The 13,187-nt window shown below is 36.9% G+C and overlaps 1 protein-coding gene across 2 annotated transcripts in view; it reads right to left on the bottom strand.

Annotated features, from left to right (window-relative positions):
- Nucleotides 1–13,187, bottom strand: part of Dync2i1 (dynein 2 intermediate chain 1) — a 68,982-nt gene that overhangs the window by 33,479 nt on the left and 22,316 nt on the right. For both annotated transcript variants that reach the window (XM_038337199.1, XM_038337200.1), the window contains exons 9-10: nucleotides 1,323–1,452; nucleotides 612–723 (exon numbers count right to left, since the gene is read on the bottom strand). In XM_038337199.1, coding sequence (XP_038193127.1) covers nucleotides 612–723; nucleotides 1,323–1,452 — 242 coding nt within the window. The remainder of the gene's footprint in view (nucleotides 1–611; nucleotides 724–1,322; nucleotides 1,453–13,187) is intronic.

Here is a 13,187-nt window from a genome sequence, read left to right as displayed (position 1 = left end):
TGTTTGATGCTAACTTTAGGTTACAGGTCAATCTTATACAGATGAAAAACCTGCGATAGTTATTTTCTAGAGCACCTGGAATCAGAGACACCACACCTAGAGCTTTCTTATGGTGACGTCTACTTGAGGATATATTTTTTGCTGTATAGAGACAATTTCTTAACAACAACAACAACAACAACAAAAATAGTAATATATAATCCATCTGAATATGGATTATATATGGATTAGCTACACATCCCTGTGTTCTAGAAGCCTCTGATCTGCACTGATGGAACATATCTTCAAATTGCACTTAAAAAGTGAAAATTCTATACTGATGAGAACAAACTATCCCTGTCAAGGAACACAGTTTGTCTTGCAGTCATAGGGTGAGTATTTGGAATATGGAATCAGGCCAATTTAATGATTCCCTGTGATTCAATAGCTCTAATCTCATTCATTAACATGAGAGAATCTGTTCTTTCAAAAGAATATTGAAAGGGTGCTTCCACAGTCATGTACTAACAACCACAACAAAATGAAACACAAGAAAAGGGAATTAAGTAAAAATAACGTGAAACCTACTGTAAAGGGAGTAGACAGTCAACACTCAAGAGGACCAAGGTTACCTCCAGATACAACAGAGCCTTCTCCTGGGTGCTGGGTCCACACTTCCCTGGTTTCTATATCTTCAGTCTGGACGTCTCTCTCAACATTATCTTCATTGTACTGAACATATGCCTTAAAGAAAAAAGAGGGCTAGAATTAACACCTAGCTTCAATTTCAGAGCAATCTGCCATTACTGAAGATAAAAGCAACTACAATTTTTAAAAAGCTTGTAAACTTAAAGAATTTAAAGGTAAGCGTTCTTAGGGTTAAGATATACATCCTGCACTAAAGTAGGTGACACAATTCGCTGGGCTTTGGTTCTGGACTGTATAAAAGGGAGAAAAAGAGCTGAGTACAACTATGCATGCATCCATTATTCTTCTCTTCTGACCGCAGATATAATGTGAGCTCCTCTCGGGGGCCTTCCTACTATGGTTGGTGGTAACGTGGACTTGTGAGCTACAATTAATTCTTTCTCCCCTAGGTTGATTTTGTCAGGGCATTTTATCAGAATGACCAGAAAAGAAACCGAGACACTGTCCTCTGTACCAATCACTTATCGTGCCCAACAAGCTGTCTTTAGACTTTGCATCCTTTGAGTTTATGAGTACAAGTTATAAAGGACACTCTCAAACACAGCCTCCAGAGACATTTCCAATTCCCATATTCTAGAGTGCATACAAGGCACACACCATACTATCCTTCATTAGACAACACATATTTTACTAACCTGTTTGGTATTTTTTTTCCCGAAGTTCCTAATATACATGTCATATTCATTTACTGGTGGTAGGTCCAAGAGCGAAAAAGTGAATGAAAAATCTAAATCAATAAGCCGGAGCAGTTTTGTACTTCTTGTCCTTTAAAACAAATTAGAAATGAAAAGGAAATTGAATAATATACTCGGAGACATGCAGGAGGGTGTATTTTAGGGTCATGTGAAGGAATTAGAGATTGTCTCAAGTACTCAATAATTATTTTAAATAATTAAATAGAAGCTGAGGGTGTAACACAGTGTCCAAATGTTTTCCTAACTTATAGAAAACTCCACATTAGAGCCCTAGTCGAAAAGAAACAATCTCACAAAGTAATGGTGTGAAAACATCATGAACCAATGTACAATTGGTCCATGGCAGTACACTGAGGCTGACAAAGTCACACATATGTATACCAGAATTTTCCTGACCGGCAAGTCGCTAGTGTGTTGGCTACTTGGATGACATTTCTGTACTATCAGCCAGGTTTGCAGCCTCCCTTCTCCTGGACGCTACAGCAGCCAGCTCCCACAGGAAACGGCATCTGACACCAGTAATCCCGTGCACTAGGCACCCAAACACCCGTCACTTGGTTTCCTCTTGCCGCCTCAGTCTTCTTCCCAACCATTTATATTGGTTTCTTTTTTTCCCAGATGCCCTAATGTGATGGGCTCTGGATTCAACACTTGTGTTAGTTGACCACTGTCACCTCCCCCAGGTCTAAAGCAAGCTGAGCAAGAAAGGAGTTATTTCTCCCACTTCCCAGCACTCACACACTGCTGGTGTTCAATATAATACTATGAATGAGCGCGCGATCCTCGCAGCACCACGGGGTCACAACAGTTATCTTTTCTCATTTCTCTCCTCGCCTGTCCTTCCCCACTCACACTCAGGGACTTTTCAGCTGCTGTCACTTTTCCATCATCTTATTCTCTGGTCACCATCCTGTAACTTTCTACTTGCTACCTTTAATTTTGAGGATTTGTTTTTGTTTTTGTTTTGTTTTGTTTTGTTTTTTTGAGACAGAGTTATTTTGTATAGGCCTGGCTGTTCTGGAACTTACTCTGTAGACAAGGCTGGCTTTGAACTCATAGAGATCCACCTGCCTCTACTTCCTGAGTGTTGGGATTAAAAGTGTGCCAACAATGCCCAGCGTTGGATAGCCTTTTGAGGGACTTCCTATTCTAAACAGTCAGGTAAGATGAAGTCCCCAATAAAGCATCATGTCCTCACTCCCCACTCTATGCGCGCGCGCGCACACACACACATAAACACACACACACACATAAACACACACACACCTTTTCATTTTCATAGCCATAAAATGTTAACCCAAAGTCTGGTTAAACCTCAGAAAAAAAATTCACAAGTTGAAAATGTGCCTATTTTTCTATTCTCTGAAATCTGTGAAAATGGGAGTTATCTCCTCAGGTATTTAAAATATAATAGGCCAACTATGTGCTTTAATTTACAAATTTCCTACAGGAAAGTGATTTATGTATTAAATACATTCAATGAGCATAAGAATGCCGAAATTTTCTACTGTATTTTAGATCTATCGTGATGAGTTGCATGTTTCTAAGGTATACTCACTTTACCTAAATTTTTATTGGCAGTTATTCATATAATCTTATTTAATTTTAGTAAGATCTGCAGTAATATTCTTTTCCATTTTTACTGTCTTTGTTTCCTCCTTTATTGTACTTAATCAAGACCTTCCATGAAGTTTATAAATTTTAAGAAAAATTTCCAAGAATAGTTTTGACGTTGCTGAATTTATTGCAAATGCTTTCAATTTTACAGATTTTTGCTCTTACCTTTTATTGCATTTCGTTGAATTTCTGATTAATTGCTGCCTTTTCCCAGGCTTAGCATGGCTGCGTGCACCACTGATATTCAGCCTTTCTCATTCTCTCTTTAAAGTGTGTCTGTTGTTATAGGGTCAACGCACCCCACAGACAGAGGTTCCCGTGTCACTGGTGAAAGCAGTTCGTGGATCTGGGTGAGGCTCAGTGCACTTGTGTCATACAGATGGGGCCGTCAGTCTGACCACCAGCACCAAAAGTTCTCCTAATTTCTTCTTTTGCTTATGTTCACCAAGAAGTACAATGTTTAATTTTCTAACTTCTGGGAGTTTTCTACTTGACTTTCTATTGATCTGGAGCTTAATTCCATTATGGTCAGTGATACTCTATATCACATTGGCCCACTGATGAGAGACTGTTTAAATGTTATAAAACATACTTTTGTTTGTACTAAATTTCTACCACCAAAAAAAGAGATGTGTATTTAATAAAAAAGTCCTGACTGTGTGGGCTGGAGAGATGGCTCAGCAGTTATGAAAATGTTCTTGCAGAGGACCCAGATTCAATTCCCAGCACCAACACAGTAGTTTACAACCATCCATAATTCAAGTACATTCTGACTTCTATCGGCAACAAGCATACATGTGATGCACAGACATATATGCGAGTAATACACTCACACACATAAAAAATACATAAATCTAAAAAGATTATTTAAAAAATCAATTACTATATTTGTGGATGTTATTTCTCCTTTGAATTCTGCTAGATTTTTGATGTGTCCATGATATGTACCATTGCTGTTGGATACATGGTTGAGGAGTGCCAGGCTCTACTGAGCCTACCCTTTACCATTATGAAGTAACTTGACAGTAGCCTTCTCTTTCTTAAGTTTGCCTGACATAGGTGACATCATATTATTTTGGTTGGTATTTGCTTGACATATCTTTCCCCATCCATTTGTTTTCAGCCTTTTTGAATCTGGTATGCAACGTTTCTTTCCTAATTAATGTGGTGGTTTAGAAGAAAATGGCCCACAAAGGGAGCGGCACTATTAGGAGGTGAGGCCATGTAGGACTAGGTGTGGTCTTATTGGAAGAAGTGTGTCACTGTGGAGGTGGATTTTGAGATCTCCTTTGCTCAAGATACCCCCCAGTGCCTCAGACCATCTCCTGTTTCTTGAGGGTCAAGACGTAAGAACTCTCAGTTCCTTCTCCGGCACCACGTCTGTCTGCCTGCAGCCTTGCTTCCTGCCATGATGACAAAGGACTAAACCCCTGAACTGTAAAGAAGTCACTCCATTAAATGTTTTCTTTTATAAGAGTTGCTGTGGTTGTGATGTCTCCTGACAGCAATAGAAACCCTAAGACACTAAATATTTTCACTAAATTTTTTACAGTTCTAAAATCTATGTCTTAAAATTGAACTTTTAACGTCTATGAGCATTTAATATCATTATTGATACAATTTGGGTTACTTTACCATCTTTCTGTTTTCCATGTTTCCTTATATTCTCTGTTATTTTGCTTTTGCTTTTCTTGCCTAATATTGGATTAATCATGTGTTTTAACTGTTCCATTTATTTATTTCTTATATTTTCTTCCCATTATCTTTGAATGGGTACCCTAAATATTACAACAAATACCCTTGCCCCACTAAAATCTAATATAAATTAAATGCTTTATATCTATGTCTACAAGGACCTTACAGTGACTTATTATCCCCTTTATCTCCCCAATTCTTGGGCTAAACTGTAAAGAAGTTAATTCTATATAGTGTTTAATCTCACAAGATACTATGGTCTTTTATTCAGTCGATGTTGATTTCTATTTGTTTAAAACTGTAAATGGAAGTTTCTGTCCCACCTGGTCCTGCAGCCATCCAGTCCAAAAGAAACACACAGAGGCTTATATTAATTATAAAATGTTTGGTCTACTAGCTCAGACTTACTACTAACTAGCTCTTACATTAAACAATGTAATGTCCTCACATTAAAGTCAATATAGCCAATGTTGAGTTCTTTGACTATAACAGTGAGGCTTGGGTAGGAGATGCTAAATCCAAAGGTATGAAGAGACATCAAAATACCAAATGTTTTAATTGTGGTAGAATAGGCCATTTGAGAAGAGATTGAAGATAGGGCATTCCTAAAAATAATGTTTCTTCTGGGGAATGACCCATATAGAAGGCTCTAACCTTCTGGATTATGAAGAAGATGCAGCAAAGGCCAACAGTAGACCAATGAATGTAAATCAATTGGAGACAAACAAGGCAACCTTTTATCATTGGGAAGCATCTTAGGGGCCTCACTAAGACCCCCCAGTCGAGCATGTCATTCGCAGTCATTGTAGAGGACATGCCTCCCTAGGAAAATTAGAAAATCTAATGCCTGTGGTAAAAAAAAAAAAAAACATACTGCTCTGAATGACAGAATAACCAGGATGAACCAAAAATTCCAGTAGAAAATAGAAAACATTATCAGACTTCTATAAATGATCAAAGACCAAAGCTGAGAGTATGAATAAATAACATAATAATTGAAGAATTATTGACACAGGTGCAGATGTGACTATTATTGCTTCAGAATCTTGGCACCCAAAATGGCCTTTTCAGGAGGCAAGCATTCAGTTTCTAGGAACGGGAACCTAACCTATCTCAGGTAAAACACAGCAAGAGATGACTTGAACATCTAGGGGCAGAAGGACAGAAAGGAGAGCTGGGGGAATGTGTGGCTAATATAGCAATGAATCTTTGGGATCGTGATCTGTTACAACAGTAGAATTCCCAGATTAACTTTCCTGCAGTCTCAGAAATAGAACATAGACCAACTCATGTTTCTGAGGATGTTACAAGGTACTACGAAAAGTAGTCACCCACCATTCAGGCTGCACAAAAACACAAAACAACAGCTGGCAAACACTCAGAGGTACCAACAGTCCTACCTTTAAGATGCTTAACTAAGAAGCCTATATGGGTTAAGCAATGGTCTTTATCAAAAGAGAAACTTCAGGCTTTAGAACAGCTGATATAGGAGCAGCTAAATGCTCAGCATATTGAAGAATCAACCAACCTTTAAAATTCTCCTGTATTTGTTGTTAAGAAGAAACCTGGAAAATGGAGAATGGTAACAGATCTAAGAGCTGTTAATAAGCCAATGGATTCTCTACAGTCTGGCATTCCTTTGCCTTCTCTATTGCCTAAAAGATGGTCTCTTATAGTTACTGATTTAAAAGATTATTTCTTCACTATTCCTTTACAAGAAAAAAAAACAGAGAAAAATTTGCCTTCATGATGCCTACTTATAATTCTCAGCCTGCTAAAAGATACTAATGGAAGATTCTCCCACAGGGAATGTTAAATGGCCTCATCCTGTGATAATATTTTATAAGTCAGCATTGGAAATGATACAGAAGCAATTTACTGAATCTATAGTTTACCATTACATGGACAACATTAAACTATCTAATTCAAATGTAGATACTTGAGAAAGAATGTTTGAAGAAGTAAAGAAAATTTTGCCTCATTGAGGATTATAAATTGCTCCTGGAAAAAATACAAAGAGGAGATGCTACTAATTATTTAGGTTATAAAATAGATATATGGGGATATAGGGGAAGGAGGTAGAGGGAGTGGGAAAAGGGGAGGGAGTGGAAACTGGAATTAATGTGTAAAATGAAAAAAGATAGTTTTCTTTTTTCAAAAATTAAAATAAAATAGATGTACAGAATATTAGACCACAAAAGGTGCAAATGAGGAGAGATTGATTACAGACTCTGAAGATTGCCAGGAAACATTTCCTATCTACAGTCCACGACTGAGATAAAAACAGATGACCCCATTAATTTAAACAAAATCTTAGATGGTGACAAAGATTTAAATAATCGTAGAAAATTATCAGCTGAAGCTGTGAGAGAATTGGCTTTATTGAAGAGAAATTACAGGAGGAACATGTGGATCATATGGATCCAAATCTTAATTTCATTCTGATCATATTACCCTCCCAACATACCACTATAATAATTTTAATGCAGAATAAGATATTATCTTAGAATGGATCTTTTTACCACATTAACCAGGTAAAAAATTAAAATTTTATGTGGAAAAGGTCTCTGAGCTAATTCTAAAAAGAAAATTAAGACTTTGTTAATTAGCAGGAATAGACCCAACAGAAATTATAGTACCTTTTACTAATGATGAAATTAACAGATTATGGGATGAAAGTGAACCCCGGCAAAGAGCATAGCAACTTTTTGGGAGAGATTAACAACAACTATCCCAAAAGCAAGAGAATTTGACTTATAGAGGGAACTAATTGGATCCTTCCTCACATTGTATGGGACACACCAATACCTGGAGACCCTCCATTCTATACTGATGCAAATGAATCCAAAAAGGCAGGTTACACATCAGAAAATTTAAGTAAAACAAAGCCCTTATGATTCTGTCCAAAAGTCAGAATTATATGCTATCCTCATGGTACTAAGGGATTTTAAAGAGCCTCTCAACATAGTTGTGGATTCACAATATGTAGAAAAGGCTGTTTTACATATTGAAACTGCTGCATTTATACCAGATGATACAGAATTGACTTTATGATTTATTCAGGTACAATATATAATCAGGAATAGACATCATCACATATACATAACATACATCTGATCCCATACGAGTCTGCCAAGTCCTCTAGCACAAGGTTATGCAGTAAATTATCAAGACCTCAGAATTTCACAAAAAAATCATGTCAATAGCAAAGGTTTAAAAAAGGAATTTTCCATCACATGGCAACAAGCCAAGAAAATCATAAGGAGACATCCTACTTGTTCTTTATACAACCAACACCACTACCTGTAGGAAGTAACCCAAAGGGTACTCAAAGGAATGAAATCTGGCAGATGTATATGTCCATTTTGTATAATTTGGAAAATTAAAATATGTACACCACACAACTGAAACCTATTCAGGTTTTAAATGGGCAACTGCTTGGAGTTTGGAAAAGGCTGATTCAGCAATCACATATTTACTAAAAGTTATGACCATCAGGATATACCTGCACAAATAAAAACAAGCAATGCTCCAGCAAATGTCTCTAAGAAAATGAAACAGCTTTTTTATAATATAAAGCATATTATAGGTATACCACATAATCCTACAGGTCAGGTTATAGAAAGAGCAAATTGAACTATAAAAGATATGTTACATAAACAGAAAGGGATAATAAATACCCCCCCAAGAATAGATCACATAATGCTCTATTAACCTTGAATTTTCTCAGTGCTAATGAGAAAGGAACAATGGCTGAAGAAAGGCATTGGACAATAGAAAAAACTTGTGAATTAAATCAACTGATGTCCTTCAAGAATGTGTTGACCTCAGAATGGAAATCAGAAGATGTGTTATATTGGGGAAGATATCCATATCTTTTCTTCAAATCAGGAGATATATTATGTTAGGGAAGATATCCATATCTTTTCTTCTCCTTGTTTCCACAAAAGTATACCACCAAAATTAACCAATATTTGGTTTGAAAAGAAGAAACTCCTTGATAAAGAGAAATGACAGCTCATCTACAGAGGTGACAATCATACAAGTTATAGGAAAACCTCGCTAGTGTTGGGGCAGGGTTCTGTTCTTGTCTGTGTAGGAAAATAGAAAATACCCATTTTCAAGAATTCAAGAGACCTGAGACATCTAGACACCTGAAGAAAGAATCCAGAATTACCAAGCAAAGAAAAAATCTGACTTAAGATAGCAATATTCTCTGCAGGTAATCTCTGAAGAAGATTGGGCTATACACCAATGATTCTACCTGGTCCATTTAAATATCGGCTTTGGACTACAAACTGCTCAGAGTAATTTTGAGGTGGCTAGCTGAGATGATCCAACCTAACAGACTACTCTAGCCAGGATTTGAGACAAGCCCTGCACTTTCTCATTGCGTGGAGACTGAACAACCAATGATAAAGCTACCTCTCCAGGACTTGAAAATTAACCCAAATTTTTCTTTTCAGGATCTGCTAAAGATGCCATTGTCCCAAGACATCAGGAAGCAAATTTAAGAACACAATGCCCACATTCTCAAGAGGTAGGGTGGGTGGCTTTTGGTCGTTCAATGAATTATGGATATCTGACATTGTTTAGAGTATTGGTTACAAGTTATTATTGGTAATGGTCAGAAAAAAAGCTAAACAAAGGAAGTTAGATTTAAGGTTATTGTTTTGAAAGAACAAAAGGGGAGATATATATAGATAGGATAAAAGAGTAGATTACTGAATCTAATCTGAAAATAAAAAAGCAAGAATATAGAAATAAGATAAAAAGGTAGATTATTGAATCTTTTTATCTTTTTTCTTTGGATTGGACTTTTGTATTTTATATTCAAATTTTGTATATTAATACAAATTTGAGATTACTTTTGGTAAAACATACTGTACATATGTCTCTAATCTTGTTCAAAGGTATTGTACCTATACAGCTCATTTAAAAATGTAATGCAAACAACTTACAATGCACAGCCTTCTGACCAACTTAAAATTTACAGGCAAATAAATGGATCTAGAAAACATATTGAGTAAGGTAACCCAGACCCAGAAAGACAAATATCATATGTACTCACTCATAAGTGGCTTTTAGACATAAAGCAAAGGAAAACCAACCTACAATACACAATCCCAGAGAACCTAGACAATAAATGAAGACCCTAAGAGTTATATGAATCTAATCTACATGGGAAGTAGAAAAAGACAAAATCTCCTGAATAAATTGGGAGCATGGGAACTATGGGAGAGGATAGAAGGGGAGGGGAGAGGAAGGCAGGGGAGCAAAGAAAAAATGTATAGCTCAATAAAATCAATAAAAAAAAATTAGAAAACAATGTAATGCAAATTTCTAGTCTTCGAAAATTATTACTATCAATGTTTAGGATAATAAAGAAATGCAGGTTAGTAATAGTCATTTATTATGACCGAATTTGTAGTCACATTGGTATGTTTTCAAGGTCAAACAAACACTTCAAACATTTCAGAGTTATACAGAATATGGCATCTAAGATGTTTTAATAACAAAGGCTCTTTTTTTTTTTTTAATGACAATGAGATGTGTCTGCTCCTGGTAGCACCAATCTACTTCAGAGAAGATAATTGGTATCGAAGAAACTCCACATGGAGTTGACTTTCTTTGTGGAAAAAGTAAACTACTGGGCAAGAAAATGCCTAACTAGACAAGCAATAACACAACATTGTTTAATGTAAGGACAAGCCTGAGAAAGCTTTTAAAAAAGATTCTAGACAGACAAGAACAGAGTCAAGTGCAGCTTCTTGGTAACCGTGTTTACTCTGATAGGCTCTGTTGGTGGTGGTAAGCAGAGGCGCAGCTCCTTTAAGAAAGGCTTCCTGACTCAGCATTAGAGGCAAAAACCTTGCAGTTCTTTTAAGAGGCTCTGCCACCAAACACTTAAATAGTGTTTATGAGCAGCCGGATCAGGCTTCTTGGTGGTGGCATGGACCTAGAAACTCCACAGAACTGTGACATTAAGTGTGGCTCCCGCCAGTACCTCCATCATGAAACTAGACTCTCAGAAAGCTAAGAAATGGGGTGGAGTCAGTTGCCAAAGCAGCTTTAATCCTATCCATAGTGCTTAGCAGATTAAAAACTCATGTGGTCAGAAAAAGAGATATACAGTAAAGACAGATTCAGATGAAAAAAACCTCTAAAAAGTTTACAGTGTATTTAAAAATATATATATGTTTAGGAGAGAAAAGAAAAAGAATACAGAAAGTCCTTTAAAAAAAAAAGTAAGAGTAGTCAGATGTGGTGGCACAAGCCTTTAGTCCCAGAATTTTGGAGGCAGGGCAGGCAGATCTCTGTGAACTTGCAGCCAGCCTGTTCTACAGAGTGAGATCCAGGACAGCCAATGATACACAGAGAAGCCCTGTCTCAAATAAATAAATAAATAATAAAAAATAGAAAAAAATACACGGAAAGATGGAAAATACACAGACAATCTGGATAGTCTTATTGTGTTGTCTTCAAATTGTTTGACTGCTGAGGAAGGAGCAACAGCTGCTAAAAGACATTTGCTAAATGTTGCTGGATTAATCCAACCTATATATTTTGAAAATGCCTTGACTTCAAAATTTAAGTTAAAAGATAGGTTACTTTGGAGAAGATGGTTTGCTTTTGTTTCCACAGGAAATGAGAGGCTGTGGGTTCATTCTGGGTTAAGGAAAATCAGGTTTGATTAAGGGAGACCACCCTGAAAAATCTCTGATAGAAGCCGATGATGGCCCAGGTGATCTAACATTTCAGAAGACCTCTGCTGGAGTTTCCTCTGAGTTCTACTCAAGACTGTTAACTGAAATGATCTCTCATAGAATATTCCAGTCAGGACCTGACCATTATCCTAAATTTTCTTTAGGTCCCCATAAGATTATCAGTGCCCCAATCATCAAATTGCCTAGAAAACTATGCCCACATTCCCAAACATTAGACTATGGATGTTTGTCTTTGTTTAGAATGTTGGTTACAAGTTGTTATGGATAATGGTGAAGAAAAAAGCTAAACAAAGGAGATTAGATTCAGAGTTTGAAAAGAAAAAGGGGGGGAGTACTATGGGACAATGGTCTCATATACTGTAAAGATTTGTCACTTGTATTGATTTAATAAAACTCTGATTGGCCAGTAGACAGGCAGGAAGTATAGGTGGGACAACCAGAATAGGAGAATTCTGGGAAGAGGAAAGGTCAATCTGCAGTCATCACCCAGATGGAAAGGAAGCAAGATGAGAATGTCTCACTGATAAAAGGTACCAAGCCATGTGGCTAACACAGACAAAACTTATGGGTTAAAATGTAAGAGTTAGTTAATAAGAAGCCTGGGCTAATAAGCCAGCCAGTTTATAATTAATGTATGCTTCTGTGTGTTTCTTTGGGAATGAATGGCTGTGGGACTGGGCGGGACAGAAACTTCCATTTCCAAAAAAAGAATAAAAACTTATCCTTACCTTTCTCATTCCCTTCTTTAGGAGTCCATGTTTTTATCTGTCATCAATTGCGTCTGCCTGAAAAAAATGCCTGTTTCTTTTAGCATAGGTCTGTGAGTAAGAAATTCTCAGGGTTTCTGTAAGTCTGAAAATGGATAACTTCTAGTTTAGTTCTTAAAGGGCGTTGCTCACTTTGAGCGCTTGGAGCACGTTTGTCACTGTGGCCGACATTCTCCTTTGAAAAGTTCCCACTTAAGCCGTCTGCTCCAACTTTCAAGCTACAGCTTCCCCACCTCTCTGGCTATTTTTAAGACTCTCCTCCCCCTGGTATCTGACTGAATTCTCTCCTGCTGTACTTTTGTTTATTCTTCTTTATTATCTACATTTATGCTTTTTGAACCTTTTCAAGCCTTAACTTGCTTATATTTGTAGAATTTTTAAAATCTGCAGATAGTATGTCTTAAAATACAGCTTCTACCCTGGCCCTTCTCTTTGTCCTTCCTGGGATTCAATTCCACACAACAGATAATCCCCACTCTGTGCCATGGCTTTACATCTCCTTTTTCAGCCCTCCTTCCTTATCTTCTCTTCAAGTCGAAGACTTCCCACTGTCCTCTCTCCAGCTCACTCACCCTGCCACCTCTGATAACTTGCTATTAAATTAACTTAGCCACCTAATTTTTAGCTTCAACTACTGTATTTTTTGGAGAAAGCACCTAAAATTTGATTGTCTAATTTATTTTAATGTTCTGATCAAATTCATTGCTTGTTAATTTATTTATACATAACCATGTTATTATACTCTTATTTTAAAAATGCAGATCAAATTATTTGCTCTCAGGATCACACATGGTCCTATTACTACTCTGTTTTCACTCTTGGGTCTAGTGACCTGACCCCATTCTCTAGTGTGTCTAGTGATTTAGTGGACAACAGGCACTGAGTAGAAAATTCTGTAGAAATTTTGGATATTTTCTTTTTCATTTCTTCCTGGAAAAGAGAATCCATGTAGGTCACACTAAACAGGTCCTGTTAGGATGATCAGAGGTTCAGTGTCA

The sequence above is a fragment of the Arvicola amphibius genome, chromosome 7, assembly GCF_903992535.2.
Source record: "Arvicola amphibius chromosome 7, mArvAmp1.2, whole genome shotgun sequence".
NCBI classification, from domain to species: Eukaryota; Metazoa; Chordata; class Mammalia; order Rodentia; family Cricetidae; genus Arvicola; species Arvicola amphibius.
Note: the sequence above shows the minus strand (reverse complement) of the source record. Positions and strands in the feature narration are given on the sequence as shown.